We start from the raw sequence: 26,196 nt of genomic DNA on the forward strand, positions 1-26,196 counted from the left end.
GTGCCATAAAAGCTAGTCCTCAGTGAGGAGACATTCAGGTCAGTTCCAGCTCAGGGCCCTGTGGGCCCTGTGTGTAGCATGAATCTTAGAGGGTTTTATTAATAAAATCAAACCTGAGGCCGGTTCTTGGGGTGAATGCTGGAAGATCAGAGAAGCAGAACAAGCCACAGCTACCTCACCTCACCAATTCCTCAGCTGATCCTGATTCCTCAGACTGGAAGCCTCTGTGTCCTTATCTGAATGGCACTCAGCTGAACTGTGCTGCTTAAAGCTAAAAGCTGAACCAGCCAAACGCTTCTAGTTTCTGGACTTCACGCCTTATATACCTTTCTGCTATCTGCCATCACACCCTGGGATTAAAGGCGTGAGTCACCATGCCTGGCTGTATCCTTGAACACACAGAGATCCAGATGGATCTCTGCCTCTGGAATGCTAGGATTAAAGGCGTATGCTACCACTGCCTAACCTCTTTGTTTAATATTGTAGCTGTTCTGTCTCTGACCCCAGATAAGTTTATTAGGGTGCACAATATTTTGGGGAACACAATACCACCATTCCTGTGTCTGAAGTGTATGGTGTCTTCAATCATAGGGACTTCCCTTCTACCTTTAGAGGACTGGCGTGGCAATGAAGGGCAATATCAACAGCTTGTAATGTTTCAGGAGTGTCTTGGGCAACCCGACCAACAACTCAGAAGAGAGCTTCCCACGCCCAGTGTTGGGGTTTTTGTTAAATGGTCTTTGGCTCTTGGAACATTGTCAGCCCAGGTGGGAAATTTTCATTTAAACTCTACATGTATACTTACATACCAACTTATGTGTGTTACAGGTATTTTTAGGTAGATAGTTAATAGCATGACTCCTTAGGGCTTTCCTTCTTGTTATTTTACCATCCTTCCTACTTATTTGTTTATGAGAGAGGACTTCATGTATCCTTGATTGGTCTCAAATTCACTATACAGACAAGAATGACCTTGGACTTTTGATTCTCTTGCCTGTGCCTCCTGAGTGCTAGGATTATAGGTACGCACCACCACACCTCGTTTATGTGGTCCTGAAGACTGACCCTAGTGCCCTCTGCACGCATGGGTAAGCACTCTACTAACTGAGCTACATCCTCAGTTCCATGTCACAGCCTTGGCTTTGAGTCACTGGGGGACTTTTTCAAGTCCCTCTTGATGCTGAAGTGATGCCACCCCACTGCTGGTATGGAATGCAGAACCCTAGCTGGACATTGGACTGGAGGAGAAGCAAAAGATGCTGACGTGTTCAGAGATCCCAGAGAGGAAGAGGAGGAGGAGGAGGGGGAGGAGGAAGGAGTGACTTGTCTAACAGTACTGAGTGAGTGTTGAGAGCAGCTGGAGAGGCATGTACAGGCCTCAGATGAGCTGTTTCCTCCCACCACACAGAGGAGGGTCATGGGGAGGAATGCTCTGACTTCTCACACGCAAGGGCCCCGGCATAACCCACAGACTCTTTCATAGCTTGAACTAAATGTGCCGACTCCTTTCCTTGCCCAGCCTTCTCCACCTGGGCATCATGATTATTTCCTTGCAGTTTGGAACATGCCATTTGTTTTTCATTTGTGGAGGAACTACGTGAACCTCGTGGGTTTGGGATTAGGCAAGAAGCTTCCATGCAATTAAGTCCATCTTAATAAAGTCCTATCATATGCCCAAACTAAAAACAAAATAGCCTTACACCCACCTTGTGCTGCTGAAGAAGAAAATTCCACACATCTCCCCCCCCTCGGCCCCATTTTACGATTTTTTTTTTTTTGTCAGAAAGAAGGAGGCTAAAGACTTTTTTCTCTTCTTTAGATTTCAATCATAATTTCCTATTGTGGTAGAAGGGAGAGATCACACTTCGACACTTTTGCATGCAGAATGGGGGAAGGTAAGAGACACATCGTTGCAAGGGATGTGGATGCCTTATTTTGTGTGCTTAAGACACAAGTTGATGAAGCAGGCAAAATAGAACTGTGTGTGTGTGTGTGTGTGTGTGTGTGTGTGTGTGTGTGTGTACAGCCTTTTAAGAAAGCCCTTTTTGAAAGCCCTCCTTTATAGACACTCTGTCTTCCAGAGACTGCCGCTACACACCCAACGAGAGCCTGGATCTCAGCTCCTGTGTGAGGTGGGAGCGCAGAGAACTCCACGGAAGAAAATAGCTTTTCCTTCTGGCTAAGAGACGAGAAGAGTCACCCCATCACATCAAAGGTGCCATGTTCACCCGCCAGCAGCGGGGCCACGGCCATCCATCTGCGGTGTCACCAGCTCGGCAGCCCAGCCAGCCACATCTGGAAAAGTTGAGTGAGCTGCGGGGTTGACACACACAAAGGAATGTGTCCAGCGCAGCACACTGACACCAGGCTAACACAGTTTTCCTCATCCTATGCGCATCAAGCCTGGGAGGTTGTTTGGAAGTTAACACTTTGAGGGGTAGCAAGACAGTGAAGAGACTCTACCGTCTCTAGCTAACAGTCCTTTCCAAAAGAAAGATGTGACAGGTCCAGCAGGTTTAACAATACCCACAAAGCGGCATAGATCCAGGGGACACCAAGAAGGGCCAGGCATGTGCACCCCAAGAAAATAGAAGCTTCAGGTTCTCTTTCAATTAGAGACTCGTATATCCCACAAGTTCTTGTCTATTTTGCCTCCATCTGAAACCCAGAAGTATGAAGTATAGCCATGTGCAGTCTTAATGGCCACACACTTGCCCTGGGGAGATGGCAGGGACTTCCCTGACTGTCCCAACGGTTTCCGTTTCAACACCTCAACTCAACCTCAACAGGTCCTTCAAGTCAGAAGCCACATCTTCAGGTTTCCTATGCTTTTGTCTTTGTAGTTTTGATGGTCTTGAGCAAGGTGCTGCATGGGAGCCACGTCAGAGCACATGCCGCATGTTCTAATTGGGCATGAGTTACGACTGCCTGGTTCAGGGTGAAGGAGTAGGAAGGCTCTCGGTAGCTCTCCTCTTTCATTTCATCCGGCATCTCAGTAGAGGCGTCTCCCACACTCACTCCTTCTCCAACATCACTCAGTTACCATCCCTACTTAGATGTGGCTTTCTATTGAAATACTAATTTCTTTTTAAAATTGCATTTGCTGGTGTGTGTGTGTGTGTGTGTGTGTGTGTGTGTGTGTGTGTGTGTGTGTGTTATGTGTGTGGGGAAGGAGGGTATGTGTCATGGTATGAGTGTGGAGGAGGCCAGAGGACAACTTTTCCTCCTTTATGTGGGTGCTGGGACCGAACTCAGGTTGTTAGGCATGTATGGTAGGTACCCATAGCCATCAGGCCATCTTGTCAGCCCTAACATACTGATTTTTAAAACTACCCCTTCTCTGAGAACTTCAAAGGATCAGATACTATTCTCACGGGAAATTAGAGGACAGAAAAGGAGGCATGGAGACAGAGGAGACAGTTGATTCCTTGCATCCCTACCTGAGCTCAGCCTGCAGGACTAGCTGTGGTGACACTCAGCTTTTGTAGGCAGGGTCCTCCTACATCCTTCCTCCCTCCCTGAGTTCCCTGATTGCTTTCTCTGTTTCCTTTCCTGAAGCCTTGCCATGGCCCACCTGCTGCCGTAGGGAACTGCTAGGCAGCTTTTCATGAGACCTCAAGGAGGAGTTTGCTCTTCTTTGTAGTTCACACAAGGTGGCCAGTGTGGTAACACCTTTCCCTTGTCTTACACACACGGAGAGGTTGTTTTCTTTCTTTTAAAAAACAGGGCTTCGCCGGGCGTTGGTGGCGCACGCCTTTAATCCCAGCACTCGGGAGGCAGAGCCAGGCGGATCTCTGTGAGTTCGAGGCCAGCCTGGGCTACCAAGTGAGCTCCAGGAAAGGCGCAAAGCTACACAGAGAAACCCTGTCTCGGAAAACCAAAAAAAAAAAAAATAAAAAACAGGGCTTCATGTATCCCAGGCTGTCCTTGGACTCACTATGTAGCCAAACATGATGATGAACTTCTGATCTTCCAGTTTTTACCTCCCAAGTGCTGGGATTACAGGAACACCCGCCCAGGTTTACGGGTTTGTAGGGATTAAACCCAGGGCCTCGTGCATGCTAGGCTAGCACTCTACCAACTAAGCCACAGGCCCAAGAGAAAGCTCTTGGATCAACTTCCATTTCCCAGGGAATTGTAAGCATAGCTGCCCACCGGCAGAAATGAGTGGGGGGAGGCTCATGTGAGTGGTACATGGAGTGGGGGGGGGGGACAAGAACTCAGGTCTAGATCTTCTCACATAGTTATCTGATCTTTCATCATTATGTTTGACCAACTCTTTCTGTCTCTCCGTCTCTGTCTCTGTCTCCGTCTCCTCTCTCTCTCTCTCTCTCTCTCTCTCTCTCTCTCTCTCTCTCTCTCTCTCTCTCTGTGTGTGTGTGTGTGTGTGTGTGAGTGGTCCCCCAGGGCCACACTGTGGGGACGGAGATGCCTGAGTTCCTGGAGGTCCAAACATCATGTCAAACACCCATTTGTACATCAATCAGTTTCAATTCTTTGACTTGAAGACGGTTCCTCAGTGAAAGCTAGGCTGGGGCCTCCATAGCATGTGGCCTCCAGCCTGAGGCAGGACTTACTGAAATCGGAAAGTCATCCCAGGCAGGTGGTCACTAGAGATCAAGGGCGGTCCATTTGACCCGGAAGCAAACACCTTGGTTTGTGTCATGGCCTCACGTGGCTCCTATCCTCTCGTTTGTCATTTTGCTGTTTCTGTTGGATAATGTTGACATGTCCCCCCTGCTCATTCTTCACACAAATACAAGAGTTCTGGGTCTGAGAACAGGTTCTGGTCAGTCAGTCTGGGGTAATAGTCATCTCTACCTCTCTCTCTATAACCCAGAGCAACTTTAAAAAAAAAAAAAAAAGGGGGGGGGGGACAACACACAGGTGGTTGGGGTGTAATGAAGAGCTTGCAGGGCAAACCTAAAGATCTGAGTTTGATCCTGGGAAGCCACATCAAGGTAAAGGAAAGAACTGGCTCCACAAAGTTGTCCTCTGTCCTCTACGCTGTTGCTGTGGTATGTGGGCAGCCCCGACCCCACCCCCCAACACCACCACAGAACAAACCCCCCAAACAGCGCCTTTTATGTCACACCGTGCTGAAGATGAATCTACTCATCTATTTACAGAGCTACGTAAGTGCCTGGAAAGTGTTTGCTGCTGTTGTCTGAGGACCCGTACAGAACCCTCACACCATGGCTGGCCTTGGCTTCTAAACAGAACAAAGGAGTCCAACCTCACAATGGGAAAGCACCAAGTGCTTGGCTTACACTAGTAAGTACTTGTTATGTCAAACCGTGATGTTCGGGACAGGTCTGCCCCTCCGCAGAGAGAGCCCGCCGCTCCGCCTGGACAATCCATCCCTGGAGGAGGAAGCCAGCGAAGTGCTCCATTTCCCCTTCCCGGGCAGGGAAACCCACGGCTCCACCATCAGGCAACTGCAGTCTTTGGGTCTGTTGTACTTGGCTCCGCCGAAAGCCACACTTCCAATTTTCACACTATCTGTAAACGTTTAATTCGAAAGGCTTTCCTATTTAATATCAAACAAGTGAGAAAAAAATTTCATCAGCTCATTAGTGCTGCGCCAGACTTCCACTGGGATGTGGCAGTAACTGGAGTTCAGCTGTACGGGGGCCTCAGTAGGATTTCTCAAATGGCCGAATGGAGAGCAATACATCAGCCTACTGAAATCTCACATGCCATTTGGTTTAAATATTAAAGTTCCTTTGAGGTTAAGTATTAGAACCAGAAGGAAGGCAGGTTTGCAATCTGTTAGCCTGGCCCCCCTACATGCTGCTTTTGTCCACAGACATACCTCTTTTCAGCAAGAGGGGTCACTGCGAGCCTAAAATCTCCCCGACTCCATTTACCAAGGAGGAACTCGGCTTCTACATGCTCACCGACTTTTGCCCCAGGCCTGTGCAACCCACAGTCTAGACTGACAGACTGTCTAATGGAATATAACAGCAGCCACAAGTGGGAGGCACACATCATTTTAAATATGTTCTATAGGGATTTTTTTTTAAAGTAAAAAGAAACAGGTGACATGTATTTTGATGGAGTATTTGAAGCCAATATATTCAAGAGATCATTTCAGCAAGTTTATCAATTCAAAAGATAGTCAACTTTTTTTCTTTTGGACTAAATCTTTGCCATCAAATGTGCATTATACAGGGCCAGTGACTGTTTTTTTCAGAGTTCAACAGTCACCAACTGGCTGGCCCCTGTGGGTCTAGGCTCTAGGCTACGTTATTTCTGCACCCTGCCTTCTGTCCTACTGCTGAGGACCAGTACTGAAAACCCTGGCCGAAGTGGAGGAAGGGTCCCCAGAGGCTGCCTGTCGGGGGACCCTGTGAAACAGAATCTGTCACCAGAGTTCCTTTTGAAGTGCCTTTGTTTGCAATAACTTCATAAACATGACCGCCTCTCCCTTTGTTTCACTGTTCGGGGGAGTCGATTTATCTTTGACGGAGGAGAGTAGTATTTTCTCAGCTGCAAATCATGTTAATTGGGCAGCAGATAGCTGGGAATGTGAGTCAACAGCCCTGGTACCTTTCAGGCTTTTGATGGCTTTTCCAGGCATACTGTAGATACTGTATTGAAGCAGGGAGCCGCCCCCTCCTCCTCCTCCTCCTCCTCCTCCTCCTCCTCCTCCTCCTCCTCTTCCTCCTCCGAAGAGTGGCAAGGCCTGCCAGGGAGGTAGGGACAGGAGACCATGCTAATGGATCGGATCCCTTGTTCTGTGCTCTTAGGTGACACTCGGGTCTCTCAGTCAGAGCAAGCGCAAAGGCGAGTCCTGGGGAACCGAACTGTCCCAGAGTAGACAGGGAGTTGAGAGGTGTTGGGATTGGGGCGGGGGTGTTCCGGTACAGAGTGCCTTCGGGTCCAACACTCATTTCTTCAGGGGGAGTGGATCTTTATGTCGGTTGCTTTTCCTTCGACATTTCCATTCCTTCGGCGAGCACTCAGGTCATGGAGGGACAGTGGCAGGCTGGCTTTTCTAGAGCGGGGAAAGATCGAAGCGCGGAGGGGAGCAGCACGATGCTGTCTCGTCCTCCACAGACCAATTTTGGTGATGGGATACCCATGTAAGTTGAAGAGTTAGAAACTGGTTTCCAGAAAACTGTCTTGCCTTGTATCATCAGAATATCTTCCTAAAACCCACGGTGGGTGTGATGGGGTGGTGATATCTGCTCACTTCCCCACAGCAGGACTTCGCTAGGTTTACCAAGATTTCTTTAGTGTCTTCAGCATGACCCCTTTCTCTTTCTCCAATTCAGGGGCTCATTCCTCCTGCAGAAGGCCCCTTTATGTTTCTACAGATGATGCAATGTGACACTCAGAGCACCCCGATGATGCAATGTGACACTCAGAGCGCCCCAAACTTCATAGATCTGTGGATTCCAAACCTGGGACAATGCTAACCTAATCAGGAAGCACATGGCTGACATTTTCATTTAACTACTCCTGGGGAACCATAGTCTGGAGATGCTTTGCGATTGCTTGAACTCTTCTGCCCTATTTCACACAATCACTTAAAAGTTGTGATGCTCAGACTTGTCTAGGGACATCAGTGAGATACAGATTTCTAACCGCCACTGGTAAGCCTACTCAGGGTGTTTTTAGGGCAATCATCTCAAAAGCCCTGATGGAGGTTTGTAGGATCACTGCTGTTTCAAGGTTGTTGGGGTGTGGTCAAAACCAGTGTGATTTTGTTCTGTACATGGAAAAGGGGAGTATGATTTCCTCGTTGTGTTCTATAGTGGGTTTTTTTTTCCTGATCCAAGAGTAGCTAAAAAAGAAAAATTTTCAGGAAGTCTTTTTTCCCACCCACCTGAAGTTTCAAAGATCACCTTAGAGGCCAGGCTTCGATTTGGACAGACAGAGCAATGTGCGGGCCAACGTTGTTGCCCTCTGTTAGGAAGACTCAAGAGGATTGCTCTACATCTATGTGCTCTATTTTGATGTTCTCCTGTACGTCCTATGACATGGTGGCCATCGTCAGGGGATCAGAGATGGAATCACCATCTTAGAGAACAGTGACACCACCAGCCTAGCTCGGGACCCGGTATGACTATAGTCCCCCCTCTTAGGCAGAGCGAGGGAGCCTTAGAGGTGGGCAGAGCAAACTCCACACAGCAATGCTGCACCAGCGTCACAGTGCAGAGGACTGTCTGAGTGAGGTGGCCATAACTGAGGTGTCCCCTGGAACAGCCAATGTTCCTCAGAGATGGTAAGTGCTAGCATCCATTGCATCTCTTATGTGGCAGCCAAGGTGCTAAGTTTTATTCTTCGAGTTCTTCCCTCAGTGCACATAAAGATCCTACTGTTGTTTCATATGAATTGTTAAGATTCCCATTTTACACACAAGGAAACAGAGCTTGGAGAATGTTAGCTGCTTGCCTAAGATCAGCAAGTATTGATGCTGGGATTACAGCCACTTATTTTATTTCCGAGGCTATCTAAATATTGAACACAAGACTGACTTTGTAACTTGCAGGGCTCAGTGCAAAACTGAAAGTGTGGGGCCTCTAATTCAAACAGCAGGAGGGAAGAATATTTATATGTTTAGGTGTAGTGGTAAAAACCTGTAATCCCAATGCTTGGGAGCTGAGGCAAGAGATGGTTGGCGATTAGAATGGGCAACCACAGCAAGTGCCCTGCCAGCCTGGGTCGTGTAATAAAATCCTTGCTCACAAAGCAGGCAGACAAGGAAGATGTTGCTATGAAGTTTTTCATTTTCTTTATTTTCTTTCTTTTTTGGAAGAGGACCTCACTATTTTGGCTAGACCAGCCTTGAACTCATGATCATCCCAACTCAGACTCCCAAATCCTGAGATTACAGCCATATGCTGCCAGCATTGGCTTATCTTCCAGTCTTGATTTTTGCCTGAGAGTAATGTTTTCTATTTGCTACATGATCTCACTCTAAGTCAAGAAAAATTAAAATTAAAAAATGTTAGTGTAAACTTTACCATGCATCCTTATTGTTGAAAGCTCACTTAGATGCTAGCTGTAACTTGTATACAAGGTCACTGAAAGCACACAATGTGTGATTCGTAGAGTATAGATACACCAGTGTTTGGCCCCAAACGTACCTGTTTTTATTTCATTTCTTGTTATCAATTGCTCTTGCCTTCCCACTCCTGGTGGTTGGCTTATAACAGGAAATAACATGAGGAAGAAAGAACATGATTGGGATTCTTGTTTGTTTGGGTTTCTTTTTTTTTTGGTTTTTCGAGACAGGGTTTCTCTGTGTAGCTTTGCGCCTTTCCTGGAGCTCACTTGGTAGCCAGGTTGCTCGAACTCACAGAGATCCGCCTGGCTCTGCCTCCCGAGTGCTGGAATTAAAGGCGTGCGCCACCAACGCCCTGCTTGTTTGGGTTTCTTAAAATGCCACCCACCGCCTTCTTCCTGCAATTGAAGTGAGTTCAGGTTTGGTCAGGTAGCATGGCTGTTGAGGGCTAACCACCTGGGCTAGTCTGCTCCATGCTACTCTAGTGAGACGCCTAAGGCTCTCAAGTTACCAGGAGAGAGATTTGGGTTTGGGGGGGGGGGATATAGATTAGCTATAAAGTGCCTGACTGGCATGCAGGAGGCCTCTGGAAAGAAAAGGAGGGGGAAGGGGAGAGGGGAGGGAGCACCAGGCTCCAGTGACCTAAGGACCTCCCCTAGGTTTCCACTCTGAAAAGTCCACAGCATCCCCTAATACTTCCTCCTTGGAGGTGACGCTTCTCCACATATGGACCTTTACAGAAAACATGTACAAACCATAGTTCCTCTTATCTGGGCACAGGCTTAATACACTTACAGTATACTTGGTTTAAGTCCTCCCGAATTCCTATTTGTCATGAGCTGATGGAATTCCTTGCTAATAGGGCATTGGAAATGTTACACATGAAGAGGCAGGCAAGGATTTGTGCGTTATGTTACCTCTTCTACTTGGATGAAGGTTCCATTGTCCTGTGGACTTCTCTTACAGTAATGTTATTATTAAGAATTCCAAGATGGCGGCGGCAGACCATTAAAGCAAGCACAGGGCCTTTCCGGGCACAGGCTGTTGTGTGAATGCATTAGTTGGTCGCTCCCCTGTGTAGCTGGACTGGCGAGAAACACTGACCAGCAGATTTCCTAGTCATTAGATATTTCTGGGAAATGGAAAATGGTATTTCATCCTGAATGCACTATTTCGGAAGCTTACTGCCTAGCCTCAGGAAGGGATTCCTAGTCACCTTATCTGTTGGTGGGTTTACTTGTTGGTACATGTTTAAACACCATTATCTGCATCAGCAAGAGTATGTCAACCAAGGACTCTTTGAGTGTGGTCTGTGGGGTTTCTCAGACCTTTCAAGCCTTCTGCAGATGGGAACCCAGCAGACCCTGCGGAAATGCTGGTCATGAGTCAGCATCATGATCCAGCCAGACACCTTTGCAGGTGTCTTCCCTGCTGTGGGGCTGTGTGGTGACAGGCTGTTAAGAACGGCAAGGAGGCTGCCTTTCAAGTTTCTCTTCATGACCTCAGCGTGGAGTTTGGTCTTAGCAATTCTACTGTTGTTGCCTCTGACAAATATTCTTTCTCCTGCTCCATCCTTCAACCAAACACTTTGTCTACCCGTTTGTTACCATGACCACCTGTCAACCCCCACCCCCCTTCTCTGGCCACTTTTCCTAAGTAACTCTTCTCACTATGCCCCACCCCTTTTTTTTTCAATGACTCCCCATTGCCTGGCTTGGTTTCTCTGAAGTGTTTTACTCTTGTATTTGAGGAATCAGATCTCAACCTTCTCTTTGTGTTTCCATTTTTCTTCTTGACAAGAGATGAACATGCATGATCTTTGCCTCTTTGGGGTCTCTATTAATATCTAAACTTCCTTCCATTCCCCATTTTCTGCACTTGGACTCAGCACAGATCTATAGTATTTGTTTGTTAACCTTTCCAACCTGTAAAGACATGCATAACATACATGATCCAGGGTTTAAAAAAAAAAAAATCAACCGTCAGGCAGGAGGAAAGTGAGTTAGATAGCTTCCTCCATCTCCATAGAAAATGTTGATCAAATTGTTTCTTTCCTTGAAAGTCAGCTCTCATTCCAGTTATTACAAAACAAAACTAAAATAAATTTCACTTTCTTCATGTTAAATTAGAGCAGATAAAAATAATTCGGTAGAAAAGGGCACAAGTAACATGAAATAGACTGGGGGATTAAGGGTGGGTGGGGGTTAAAGTTGGGGGAGTGGGGAAAAGAAATTCAAATCATATACTTTGAAAATGTCATGTTACCTAATACATTGTATGCTGATTTAAAAATAAAGACACACAGACACAGACACAGACACACACACACACACACACACACCACACACACACACACACAGTTTGTATTCTTTTGTATTTATAGATTTTTTTAAGTAACAGAATACAAAGACAGCCTTTCTACAACACAGGAGTACCAAGACCAGTAAGCCCTTAAGATATTTAAACAGCGTACATCAGATACATCTTAAAAATGGGTTTTACTGGGCTGGAGAGATGGCTCAGAGGTGAAGAGCACTGACTGCTCTTCCAGAGTTCAATTCCCAGCAACCACATGGTGGCTCACAACCATCTGTAATAAGATCTGGCACCCTCTTCTGTATACATAAAAATAATAAATAAATAAATAAATAAATAAATAAATAAATAAATAAAATGGGTTTTACCTTTACTCAATAAATTGCACATAACATTCATCCAATCAATGTTTGTTCAATGAATGCATCAGCAGGTGGCAGTTGAATGATTTAAGATAGCCTGTGGAGGTCACTGGAAGGAGCTGTATTTACTGATCTAGAAAGAAGTCCATGACCAAATAAGGGTGGGGCTGTACGTCCAGTGTGGTAGTCTACGCCATTGGTTCTGAAGCCTCAGCTTCTGCAGAGCTTGGAAAAACAAAGAGACAATTGCTTCAACTACCCATTGCAGGGATCATTTTGGCATTGTTCCCCGAGTCCTTCCTGAGTACCTCAGTACTTTATATGAATCACGCTACTGAACTCAGATAACCCTTGGGTGTGGATATATTATTTTACTATGGATCAGAAAACCCAAATGTGGACATTGAAATGATTTGCCCAGTGTCATGTGAGGCATGAAGCCAAAGTCTAAACCAGGTATGGCTGACTCAAAAACAGGGACGAGTCAGCATGCTACAAACGTCCTTTTTGGATGCAGGACACGCATTCTCAGTGCTGATTGATATGCCAGATGGACGCCGACGTTATTCTCTCTATTTTTCTTTGTATCGTCTTTAATTTTGTTGATCCAGATGAGGTACAGTACTATACTGCAGCAGTTCTTATTTGTACTTGACTGATGACAATGGTCACGGCCCCTGGGGTACCCCTTTCTTGGTAAAGTGCCTTTTCTAGTCCCTTGCTAACTTTTCCACTAAATTGACTTTTTCTTCTGCTTGATAGCAATTGTGAATATACTCAGGCAATATGGTTTTGCATTGCCGGCATTTTCTATTACATATCCTGTTAACCTCCTCCATCCCATCCTGCCTACCTTCCTCGCCCAAACTTCTTGGGAGAAAATGTCAAAGTATCTGGAGCCCTGTGGCCACCACTTTGACCATAGTGGCATTAGATAAGACTCACTATCCCATTTCTTTCTGCTCTCCTCTCCTTAACAGATTACTTTGAAGTAAACCTTGGCTATCATAGTAATTCATCCATAAATATCTTGTCATACACCACTGATTATAAAAGTTTCTTTTATAAGATGCAAATTCCATGGTCACATATTTAAAAAAAAAATCCTAATGAATGAGATTCTTTAATGCACACAACATCCAGGTATGCCAGTTCATCTACAGTCATCTCACATTTTAGTTTTACGTGTTTGTGACTGAAAAGCAAAATTCAAATAAGGCACACATGCTCCAACTCTCTGATAGGACTCTTTAGACTTTAATACACGCTGTTCCGTTGGTCTTTCTTTCCTTTCTTTCTTTCTTTCTTTCTTTCTTTCTTTCTTTCTTTCTTTTTTTTTTTTTTTTTTTTTTTTTTTTTTTTTTTTTTTTTTTTTTTTTTTTTTTTTTTTTTTTTTTTTTTTTCTTTCTTTCTTTCCTTCCTTCCTTTCTTTCTTTCTCCTTCTCGTCATTTATTTAAGAATCAATTCATTTGTCAGTCATATTTCCAATAGTCTGGAGTCTGGCTGTCTCATGTGCCATCAAACAAGCATCATATTCTGTTTCCTGTGCAAATTATTAGTTACATCCAGAAGTTGGTCAAACTCCCTGGGTGGGAGTAAAGACCATCTAGGGTACACCATGTCTGCCTGCTTCCTTCTTTTAATGTAAGTAGACACTGAGAATCATTGCCCAGGTCCATTATCCTCTCAGGACCCAAACTCCAACAAATTCACACATTTTAATAAATCTATTTTCATATGGTTCCTTTTGTTTACCTAAAAATTTGAGTGATTTGTAATACCAGAAAGGAAGTGGGAATAGAGATGGAAATCCAAGCTGATCAACCACATCAGGACACCCCAGTTGTATACATATATACACATATACATACACAGACACAACACACACATATACACTAAGCCAAATTGTCAGTTCCCTGCTGGCAGTGTGGTTTGGATGTTAGGAACACTTTGCTGTGTTAGCACACGCTTGTAGCAGTCAACCTGAAGAGATACTGTCTGCTTTGTAAGGTTTTGTATAGAAAGATGCTAGAAGAGGCAAAGCACGCCCCCCCCCCCCCCTTTGGTCTTTTGAGACAGGGTTTCCCTTTATAATCCTGGCTGTCCTGGAACTCACTTTGTAGACCAGCCTGGCCTTGAACTAGCAGAGATCTGCCTGCCTCCGCCTCTGAGTACTGGGCTTAAATGCATGCCCCTCTATGCCTGTGAAGACATAGCCCTTTCTATATGTGTATGCATATGTTTAAGTCTCTGCTTTTACGAGTGGTCTCACAAGATAATAAATGGTATTAAAAAATAATCCCAAATTAGGAGGACTGAAAGTCAGGAATTAGGAACAAGAATAAATATTTTAATGTAGAAAATGCCCACTCAGTGTCTAGGCTCACAAAAATAATCCAATTAACTCAATGTTACAGAAATTAGAATTCTACAAAGGCGAAAGAAAACTAAGCTGGCCATTCATTGTTGTATTCCTGGCATCTAATGCAATTCCTGGCACATGGTAGGTGTGAAGGAGTGAACAAATGCCCTAAAATTACGAAAGTCCCAAGTCCTGATCATGAACTAAAACCCCGAAAAAGAAGAATAGTAAGCGAAGCCTGGACAAGCTGTCACTTCAGAAACCCCGCTCAAGCTGCTTGTGGAGTGTTCCATGTCTAGAAAGCTGTAAAATACTGGAGAACGACCAGGGCCAAGCTTGACTTGCTCCAGAGTACAGAGAATGACAGCCAGATTTACTGTTTGCATTCCTGTCTTTGCCTTTTGGTGAGCAGTTTCCGTTCCGACCGAACTTCGTTTTTTAATTTACTCAGCTATTTACATCTAATGATTTAGTGCATCACACCACTCTGGCCTGTGGGGTGTCCCTGCCACGCACTTTTCAGATGGACCCTTACACACTGCCCACAAGCCAACCAGACACCACTCAATCTGACAGGAGCCTCTCAGGTGAGAACCGAGGCTTCATTTCTCACCCCAGAAACAGCCTTCTTCCCAGAGTCTGTTTAAAACCCATTCCCCCACCCCCACGTCTTCTGTAAACTTGTCCAGACATGGGGAGCATCATTAGGCCAGGTCTTGTAGTCATTCCACTGCTTGCAAAGCAATCATTTATAGGCATTTGGTGTTCCGTCTGACATCTGTTTGATGCTGGAGCTCCAGCCTGGGTCTCAATGAATCACTTGTCAGAGGGGCTACAGCATGTGAGGCTGGATTTCACACCTTTGGGAAGGCTGGCTGGGATGTAAATGATCTAAGGCGTTTTCAAACAACTCCCAGTGTCCACAAGGAAGCAGGGAAATAAGCAGGGGTTGGAGGGGGGCGGGTGGAACGGGGGGGGGGGGGGGCGGGGAGAGGTTTGAGAACCTGATGGCTATTCAAGGCTTATTTTGTTCTGTCCCTAGAGAGCTTTTTTTTTTTTTTAAAAATCCCTCTGGGGAACACATAGCCTACTCATCTCCATGGCTGGAACGCTGAATATTTCCTCACTGAAATATTTGTGTAGAGTATTTTGAAAGCATCAGGCAAAGTAAGAGATTTTTGAAAAAGGAACAAGGAAATTCTCCATTCTTTGATAGTCTACATCAGATAATTTTTTTCAAAGGTGTCATTCAATGGACGCAGCCATGTTGGCCATGATGGTCTAGAGCATCAGGAGTCAAAAGAGGGGTCATGGGTCAGACTGGGATGGAAACCTGGCTGAGACCAACAAGGCATTCGGTCTAAAATTTCTTCCCACCCCCTTCCCCCCTCCCCCCCAGGTACCTGTGACCTCACTAAGTATATATGCAAAGTTAACAAAATATATATGGCAAGCAAATTCACTTTGAAAACCACAAGGCCAACAGTAGTGTCTTGTAAAGTGATTATTGTGGCCCATGGAAATGCCTAAGAAAGGACAAGAAGGAAGTCTGAGAAAACTGTAGGTGGCCTTTTGAAACTAGTGCTCCCTGAATAGCTAACCACTCACGGAGCAGAGATGGAGTGTTCGATGTCCTTACAGAAGAAACAGGGTGAAGTCTTGTGAGCCTTACTCCACTGTTTTGTAGAAAAGCATGATGCTAGACACGACATACGCTGGAGAGATTCTTCTCTGTGGCTTTGAAACTCTACCTTGGTTTCACGAAAAGTCACATTAGGAAGAGGCTGTCACAAAGAACCCCTCATGGTGGGAAGTTAGAATCTCCAAGTCTGATGAAACAGCAGGGGTTGGGTGGGGGGGCTTTGTATGTAAGGTTTTTAATTCCAAGAAAGGGGAGGGGAAATGGATCTGCCATCTGAGGCTGAGTCCTTCTGGGACTCTGCATACTTCTGAAATAGTGGGAGGGGGTGGGATGGGCAGTACCAAAACCTGGGCTCATCTGTCAATTCAGGCATCTGAGTTGGAAACATTTAGCCCAGAGATGCAAATCATTGACTCACACTGACTCAGTGCTGACCAAAAGTTGTGCACCCTTAGGAGTCAAGAATTCCCCTACAAGATGTGGTAATACACTTTACAGCCTGAACTTCAGATCTTTCCGACTCAGGCTGCAGAGCAAGGGAAGGCAGGGGACCGGCACAGCAAACTTTCTGCATAATAAAGACTTCTCCCTTCCAGACACTAAAATTCGGGCCCCCAAGAGCCCATCCTCATTCCCAGCCCCATCACCCCACACATACCTTTTCATTTTGGTTTGCTACGTTTGTCAGATTAATGAAGATGCCTTCTAACACTGGGTCAAGGCAGCATGGATATTACATTTCCCCTTGAGTCTGAGTCTGCGATCTGGACATGAGCAATCACCCATTTGCTTCAAATTCTTGCATTCTGTCCACACTTGCTTAGGTAGGTCTGAGATGATAAGGTAGGTGTCAAACTCAGAAGAAAGTGTTTCAAACTCTCTGGGCGTAAGTGGTACTTGTCAGGATAATATTGTGCTTGGAAGAAACATGAGCCAGAGTTTGAGTTTCCTCTTTTATCATATAACTCCCCCTAACCTTTTTTTTTTTTTCTTTCTTTCTCATCTTCTATCCATCTGTTTTCAAATTTTACTTTCCCATTCTCATCCTTAAGGATGGACACATAAATGTACAACACATCTTCCTAAATTCATTAAGACTATCCACCGATTGATTCCCTACAGGCATCAAAAACCATTGGAAGAAATAGTTCATTGCATCCCACTTTCAGGAAGTAGCTTTCAGACGGATGATAGAGGACAAGCCTTTGACTGAAGGGTGACACACCACATCTCCACACTCTCCCTCTCGGAAGGAATGGCTCCTAGGAAAGTGTTTTAGATGCTCAAATAGAACCAACAGGAAAAGACACTTGGCTTCTTTTTCTTTCAAGGTTCTCACAATGGCTTCAAAAGAAACACGTCTTCATCATTTGTTTTGACTCAGCGGCAGCAGAACTGATTTTGAAGACTTAAACAGGCCACACAAAGTAAACAGAAGTCTGGGGCCCTCAAATGCTAAGGCTGAAAAGAGTCAGTCTGGAAACACCAGTTCTACTAAGCATTTATTTTCATTCCAAGATAGTGGAAATCATATAAATCACGGACGAGGCAGAGTTCTCCTTGCCTAGCAAATGTCCACATGAACCTGTCAACTTTTAAGTATAGATTATATATATCTCAATAGAAAGACAGGGTAATATGGCAGTTACCCAGCAACCAATACTGTAAACTACGGTAGATACAAAGTCTTATATAAATTAATTGCCAGTATAAAAAAAGGCAACTGCTTCAGCTAAGAAGGTACAAAAAATGGGTCACTTCCATAAATATAACAAGATGCTAACTGAAGAAATACACAACAGACTGTTTTCCTATGTATCTGAATATGCAAACTAAGACACCTGTGGCACTTTACATGGAAGTAAGAACAAGACCGCACAGCCCCTTCCCTTCCCTCTCCCCTCCCCCACGCGTGTTCTCCCAAACGCGGCAAATTCTAGGGTTACAGAGACTGGTTGCCAAGACGAGCGGGAAGACAGCGCGCTCCGACCTGCTAGACAAAGAGAGAGCCTTATCGACAGTTGTAAAGCATTAGGCGTCAGACAGAAACTTGTCAAAAACAGCTGTTGTTGGGTACTGATTGATCATGTTTTCATTCTGACGGCTGCGACGCTGCAGACAGTCTCCGGGCTGCTGCAGAGAAGCCCAGTGCCGGCGCGCACGCGCACGAACACACACAGGCAACGGGAAGTCATTTAACAGATGGTAAGGAGCACACAGCCACAGTGTCTTCCAAAAGACAACATTCTACATTTAATGAACCTGCAGGCAGAGCGAAGCCTGGAGAAAAAAAAAATCATTTATTTATTTATCTCTTTTCACGGAAGATGAGCAAGAGAGGACAAAGTAAAAACAGGAATTGTGTAACTGGTCAATCGGAATTAAAGGTTTGTGCTGCCCGTGGATTATCACACGGTGTTGAAAATATTCAGGGATACTTTATACCAAATGAGTCGTCATGGATCCTTCTCTGGTGTACGCCATATACATACATATACATATATATATATATAGGCTTAAAGAAGTGTGGGACTGTTTTATTAAAATCCATTTACAAGATGAAATCTCAAATGCTACATCTGAGCACTGTGAGGGGTTTGGAGACTATCCTCTAGAGAGTCACAGGTTTTCCGTCACCCTGTGATAAATGCGGCACTGAGTCTGTGGTGTCTAGGCTATCAGTCTATACTACCTAAAAATGACAGACACATTTTTATTGCTTGGGTGTAGGGAGCAGTTTTCTATCATTTGGCCACTTAGTATATACTTAATAAGTAGTCAGAAGTTTGCAAGATGTGCCAATAAATATTTCGCCCATGAATGTCAATCTTCATAGATTATTCCTGATTTAGAAAAGGTCAAAGGTGTTAAATCTTACTAAAACTGTACATTGTTCTATGCAATTTTATCATTTAAATTAAGTGGAAAAAATTAGTTCCAAAGACTGAGTCTAGGCCCCCAATGAATTTGCTGTAGCCCAGCATACTCTAAGGGCACATTGACACCCCTGAAAATAGAGGTTTATAATAGCAATACTGACATACCTGTAACTACTAAGTGGAGGCCTAATAAGCAGGGCCCCCTCAGCAACATCAGCACTTGATGAGTAGATAATAGGATTTGTCTTTGAGTTTGAGCCAATCCATGCCAGCTTCAATCCTAACCGTGAATTAAACTTTGGCTGTTAGGTTTTATTATTTGAAACGCCATTTTCTTGATTTCATTCAAACATTTCTGACTTTTTAGAAAAAGCAAATGTTTATGTCGCGGCTTGTTTTTTTTTGCAGACTAATGACTCTATTAAGAAATATTTGCGGACTCGATCAAATGGGAATCAGTGATGCCTGTACTTGCCTAAATGTGCTCCGACTCTCTCAACTAGGATGCCCTCCTCCTAAGGGAGGGAACATGGCTGCAGGCAGAATCACACAATCAGTGCACATCTGCTTTCTAGGTCCTGAGAGAGAGCCAGGTTTATGAAAAGATGATTGGGTGAAGCTCTGGGTGGTCATCGTTCACTCATAGCCTACAAAATCAACACACACACACACACACACACACACACACACACACACACACTAATATGAAGAACAGACAAGATAAATAAAATGTAAAAAACTCAAACCCCTAAGAGATCATGGAAATGGAAATGGCATACACATCATGTGGAGTCAGTTACAATCCTCCCATCTCAAGCCCAGGGAGAATTAGTGAAGACATGTGAGTCTTTCTTTCTTCAGAAGGGGTTTCATTCCCATGAGCTGTGAGCTCCATCCACTTTAGCACAAAGTATAGAAGAGAGTCTTAGACCAACAGAAGGAAGAGACATGCCATGAAGATTATTAGTGGTAAACAGAGAATAAATTCTCTTTCAGTAGTGTGTACTTGACGTTAATGCCGATGCTAATTCACCTGATGTACAGAACAGTCACTTTAACAGAGAGATGAAAGTCTGAAATAGCTAGAGGAAAACAGATACTGCAGCCATGGACAGTCTTGACACCAACATGAAATCAGAACGGGAAACTAACATGATGGCTCAAGGCTTTCGGGGATCTTTTGTGTCAGATTTCACATTCTCATCGCCTCAAGGTCTTTTTCTTCTAACAAGTTTATGAGCTGAGAGAAGCTGTCTTTCAGTGCGTCCATGTCATCTACCGAGCAGGGCTGCAGAATCCAGCGTTTTCCACGAGCAAGTGGTTCAAGTTCAAAATATTTTTTGATCTGAAGAGAGAGGAAAAAAAAAAAAAGAAGAGAGATATGTTAATAATTATATCAGGTCCTTTTTTTCCCTACCAAACTACTAAGTGATGAACTGGGAGGCATTCAGTGGAATTTATATGAACAGTCACGTCTGGGTGTTCCACAGCTGTTGCTTTAACAGGGTTATATGTTGTGACCGGGAGGGTTTTCTTTGGGTGCGGGTGACCTGCTGGCGAGCCCCCATTCCAACTTTGCACTCAACAGCAGGGGCGCTCTTCCGAAGTCGGAGAAAGAATTACATGTACCCCAGGGCAGGCAGTGTTGTCAAACGGTGCCAAAAGAGCCCAAAAAGATTCCACTTACTCTCTAGCCCCTGTGAGCCATGTAAGCTTTGCTGCCTGCCCCTGACAAAGTACGGCTCCCATCAACCACATGAGACAATCCAGAAAGAAACCAAGGCCGGTGATCTTCTTCTCTCGCTCCCTTAAATTTCTAGTGGACATTTCTGAGGGCTAGGGAAGGATCTTCTAGAAGAAAGAAGAGGAGCCAAAGGTACAAGCGCTTAAGGGTGCCCAGATGAGTCTAGATAAACTACCCGATTTACACATGCGCATAGAGACTCTCAAGTCTTTTTCCATCCTAGTCCTGACCACTGGGAGGAAAAGATCCAACCCTTGACTGAATCAGTTTCACAGAGCCGGGGCGTGCAGAAGTGCCCACTTTGCCCTCAAGGGATAGGATAAAGTCAAGAATTCTTCCGGGTCCTCACGCATTCACACACAGCAGGCCAAAGTAAAACTTTGTACTTACCACTAAGGAAGGTTTTCTGAAACCCGCATGCCCGCCCCCCCAATGTTTCATTCCGCTATCACAAAGACCAGACTGCTACCAGCAGAACCAACCTGTCCAAACCGGCTCACCAGAGCAAAGAGATAGATCCAAAACCACAAAGGGCTCTGTTGTTGTTATGTGTCTTTTACTTCTTTGTTGTTCGTTTTTGCTTTTTTTAAAAAAAAGATTTATTTATTTATTATGTATACAGCCAGAAGAGGGCACCAGATCTCATTACAGATGGTTGTGAACCACCATGTGGGTGCTGGGAATTGAACTCAGGACCTCTGGAAGAGCAGTCAGTGCCCTTAACTTCTGAGCCATCTCTCCAGCTCCTGTTTTTGCTTTTTTAAACAGGGTCTCACTAGGTAGCCCTGACTGTTCCAAACTCCTCAAACTTGTGGCCAATCCTCCTGCCGCTGATCCCAAGGTATTGGAATTATAGGTGGACACCACCATGTCTGATTCAGAAATACCAAATGTTGTACTAATTTGGAAATGAAAAAAAAAAAAAAGCTAAAATTTTATAGTTCAAGAATATCTCTCAAAGTCCTCTCGTAAAGGCTGATCATGGTGTCCCTAGCCTTTAATCCCAGCACTTGGGAGGCAGAGGTAGGCTCAACTCTGTGAGTTGACTTCTAGGCCAGTCAGGGGTACGTAGTGAGATCCTATCTCAAACAAACAAAACAAACAAACAAACAAACAAACAAAACCCCACGCAACATACACAAAAAGTCCCCTTACACATGTTTCAAATTGACAATGAATGCCCTTTTCATTCTTTTAAAGAAGCCTATGAGAACTGAAGGGCCATCTTGATTTGAATTTCATCCATAGATCAGAAAATGATGGCTGAGAAAACAGGCCAGAACAATTTTTCATCCAAATTACCCCACAAATGATCTAAAGAGGCTACTTGCTTCTTAAGAACATAAACTGGAGGGTGGGGGAGATGGCTAAGCAGGTGAAGAGCTGACTGTGACATGAGAGGACCAAGATTTGGGTCCTCAGAGCCCATGTAAATGCTGGGTGAGCGTGGCAGCCTACAATTCCAGCACCCTCAGAAGACCAACAAAGCGAACCCCTTGAGCAAGCTGACTAGCTAGTCTGGCTGAATCTGTGAGTTCTGGGTTCAACTGCAAGATCCTACTTCAGTAGATAAGCTAGAGTGCCTGAGGGAGACTGCCAATGTCAGCCTTGGACCCTTCACCAGTATCACACACATGTAAGCATGCACATGCATATGACATATATGCAGATATATGTGAAAATTAAAAAACAAATTAGCAAAAAAAAAAAAAAAACAACAACAACAAAAAACCCCCAACACCCCTAAACACCAAACCAAGCAAGAACCTTCTCACCCCAATTCCATTCTCATAGTTTCTTTTCTTTATTGGATATTGAAAATGGTTTGCCTCTAAGAGTAATAACCATCAATGCCAGAGGCTAATCCTGGTCACAGAGGGCGAGCTGACAGGGAGAACCCTTGGTTAGCAGGTGGGTAAAGAGGTGCAGAAGAGACGGGGAGGGAAGACAGCAAATGCCACAGCTAGGAGAGGATTTCCACAAAGGGTGTAAATCAAGCTGTTTGTCCCCCTTCTCCCATTTTTAGATTCATTCATTTTAGAGCAGTTAAATAATACTAATTGGGGCCAGGCAGTGGTGGCACACACCTTTAATCCCAGCACTTGAGAGGCAGAGGCAGGCAGATCTCTGAGCTCAAGGCTAGCCTGGTCTACAGAGTGAGTTCCAGGACAGCCAAAGCTACAAAGAGAAACCCTAACTTGAGAAAACAAAGTAGTAGTAATAATAATAATAATAATAATAGTAATAATAATATAATTGGAAAGAGCACTGATCATGAGAAATTCAGTAATAAAAAAAAGTAAGTAAGCAAATGTATCTCAGCAAGATTTCTTCTTAGGAATTCATTTAAAAATTGTACAGAATCAAGCTGGTCATGGTGGTATACACCTTTAATGCCAGCACTCATAAATCTGAGGCAGGCATATCTGAGTTGAGGCCAGACTGTTCTCCATAGTGAGTTCTAGGCCAGTAAGGCCTACATAGTAAGACCTTGTCTCAAAAAGGAAATCGAAATAAAACAAAACCCAAAAACCACATAGAATAAACCTAACAGCAGATTTCCTACAAATTTGAAAACAACATTGGGTTTAATGATCATCAAGTAACTGGTCATATTGTGCATTACCGACAGACATAAAACTTAGCGAGTTCTAGCTTGCTTATCATGCAGGCACACTTGGAAGAGAATAAAGATGTCTACAGGTGGGTCTCACTGAATCCTAAACAAGGAAATGGACACTTCGAAGGCAGGGTGGTCATCAGGCAGAGGAACCTGGCCGTGTTAAGCTGACAAATACGGTTTGAGTAACTTGAGATTTTCAGCTCCGTAACCGAAGTGGGCACCTAACCCTGCCACAGTCTCCCAGCTGGTATTCGAAGGATTCCACGCAATTATAGTAATCAATTTTAAAACCAGATTTCAATCCCCAGATGCTGAGTACTGGCAGTTTCTCTGCTGCCAGAACACAGCCTTTCCCTATCAGAGCTCCGTGTCTCTAAACTGGAGTTCTGCCGGGTCACAGGCAAGGATGAAGGCTGACTGCTCTCATTCTGAATGCTTCCACAGTTTTTGTTTTCTTCTACTAACCTGACGTCAGGTTCTACTTCCCCAGCATTATTACAATAAAAATTACAGTCAACGCTGACTTTCTATCAGCAAATGTTTTATTTTTGTGTTGATAATCATTTTAAAGAGCAGTGGTTAAGTTTAACTAATAGGAAGGATGTGTTTGAATCTGTGCTCCCTTTCCAACGTGAAAAGGTGCTGCTGATGTATCTTTTTTTCCAAGACTGTTTTCTTATGAAGAGACAAGTTCTAAATATGAACCTAAGTCTTTTGAAACACTTGATTGCTGCGTACATGCCATGGTTACTTGGAAGGTACTGGGAGGAGGAGATGGCGTTTGGGGGGAATGACATCAGAATGTAGCTGCCTGGCAACCTGCGGTCATTTAGCTATTTTCGGGATAGTCGCCGAGTGGCCATTGGTCAGTAGCCATGTGTCCACCCTAGAGATAGAAAAACAAAGCCACCGGAAGCAGCCAACTGATTTTAGCTCTGTCATCAGAGTCCTCCTCGCCTGGCATGTGGTGAGTGATCTGCATGACTAAATTCCATCATTCACACGTTGAATCCACCGCACAGCCTTTTGTATAAGGAAGACAGGGCAGCTCCGCTGTTGCTAATGGTCGTAGCAGCTGCTAACCCCCCCAGACGTCACACATCCCTTGTCCAGGGCCGGGCCTGGCCTTTATCTCTCCTTAGGTAGTGAAACCCTAAGACAGTCCTTCTCTGGTTGCAGGGTCACAGAGGCAATAGTGATGATGTTCTTACCCTCACTTCCCTTTAAAATACTTCACTTCCAATTTCTGTGTGTAAATTTTTAGGAGGCATACATAGTTCCTAACTCTAATTATTGGTCTTTTGTTAACACCTGCAAACTTCCTTTTATTTACAGTGATAAACTATCTGCTTCCTGTCTTTGTTAGTAAGCTACGGAAGCAGTGTGCGTGCGCACACACGCGCGGGCGCAGCGGCAACCTAGTTTTCTTTTATAGACTTTGGTAAGCCAAGGGTGGGATACTAGAGTTGGGTTTACTTTGTGTTTTATGTGAAATAGATTTAGGTTCTGAGCTTGGATATTTATAAGGAGAGCTCTGACCCACATGAATGTGTGGTAACACATTAAAGACATGGTCAGGGAGTGACGGCGAGTCACGTGGGATCGTGGCATGCATTACACTATGTCATCTCTCACTCCCCAGAATTAAATGCTACAAGTACCGGTTGGTAACTGCTAAAGTTAAAGACGTTATGCCCCACCTCTGAGGCCTAAAACATCGCCTGGGTGGCCCTGGCCTGTTGAGAACTGCCTACCTAGTCCCTGTGGTGCCTTTCATACCTGCCTGGGGGCCACTGACGGGAGCTGAGCATTTGCTTCCCCTGTTCTTCCCCACATCTAGAAGCATCACATACACACACTTCCTTTGTGAAATGCCAGCAGACTTTAAGTGGCTCTTTGTGGATGGCTGTGACAGCAGGTAGTAGTGGGGGTCTGAAGCAATCCACGGCACTTGGGTAATTCAGATCCTCTAGGCTGGCTTATTATAGCTTCGTTCATGCACCCGCCATCCCTCAGGCATGATTGTAGAGACTGTGCTGGGACAGTGCAGAAGTTTGTGAGACTGCAAGACAGACTCGCAAGGACGAGCGGCCACAGCCCGGCTAGAGCACTGTTTTCAGCACTTCTGGATTCACAGGATTGCTGGCGACGGCTCCCGTCCTGGGCTCTCCAGTGATCATAAAGGACTGGTTCCTGGTTAGTGATACGGAGTTTCCAAAGGGCTTCCCATTCATCTCTGTTCTGTGACTACACTTCAATCAAAAGCAACAAAAATGGGCGATTCAAATAAAAGGTGATATGGTTGTTTAGCTCTTACATTATGGGAAATAATTTGATTGAGTATTCTGTTAGGGGGCTGCTAAGGAGACTTAAGAAATAAAGGCATATTCTTCTTTGTCTCTGGAAAAGGGATTAGGGGTTGTTGTGAAGTTCAGGATGACAACTTCAGCTCCTGGAAACCAACAGGTCAGCTGTCAATGCAGTTGACAGGGTGAGGACGGGGAACAAGAACTATAGCCTGCGCCTGATGTGGTGGCCCACACCTTTAATCCCATCACTTGGGAGGCAGACACAGGTGATCTCAGTGAGTTCGAGAGCAGGTTAGTCTACATAGAGTGTTCTGGGCTCAGTTATGGACTCCATAGTGAGGCCCTGTCTCAAAAAACAAACCCAAAACCCAAAACCATAGTTATGGGATTTTGTATCTAGAAGGGCAAGCTAGCTTGGAAGGGCAGCTGAGTTAGTGATCTTGATCGAACCCCTTACTGTTTTCCTATCATTTTAAATACATGAACTGGTCCCCATAGGTTTCTTTTTTGTTCTCATGTGGTAACAGGAGTCAGGCTCTGGGTCAAATATGCTAGACAAGTACTCTAGCACTGAGCTTCACCCACATCCTTTAACCATGGTTCCTGAGATAGGTGGGCATGTATGACTTTCAACTCTTTGTTCCAATTTCTGCGCCGTCACGAGGACCTGCGCGGACTACAATTTTGTCAGGCCTTTCCCATGACTGTTAAGGAAGGAACAGGAGTTTGCTCATCTCTACGCTGGCTCCTTGCTTTCATCTCTCCAGCAGATAAACCTGGTGTAATGACAGGGGAAGCCTTTTTAGTGATCCTTGTAAATGTCCTCCTGAGTCATATGCTGGGGTCTGCTGGCACCAGGACTACCAAGAGCTTGTGTGTGTGTGTCTCCTCTTTGCAACTCTGGGGATGACGATAGCAAACTGTTTAAGTCATGCATGAATC

General features: G+C 44.7%; 1 protein-coding gene across 3 annotated transcripts in view; it reads right to left on the bottom strand.

Annotated features, from left to right (window-relative positions):
- Positions 1 to 17,188: 17,188 nt before the first annotated feature.
- Positions 17,189 to 26,196, bottom strand: part of Arl15 (ADP ribosylation factor like GTPase 15) — a 389,534-nt gene continuing 380,526 nt past the window's right edge. For all 3 annotated transcript variants that reach the window (XM_028884550.2, XM_028884554.2, XM_037209433.1), the window contains one exon: positions 17,189 to 19,923. In XM_028884550.2, the coding sequence (XP_028740383.1) occupies positions 19,771 to 19,923 (153 nt within the window). In that variant the 3' untranslated portion in view covers positions 17,189 to 19,770. The remainder of the gene's footprint in view (positions 19,924 to 26,196) is intronic.

The sequence above is a fragment of the Peromyscus leucopus genome, chromosome 11 (assembly GCF_004664715.2).
Source record: "Peromyscus leucopus breed LL Stock chromosome 11, UCI_PerLeu_2.1, whole genome shotgun sequence".
Classification (NCBI taxonomy): Eukaryota; Metazoa; Chordata; class Mammalia; order Rodentia; family Cricetidae; genus Peromyscus; species Peromyscus leucopus.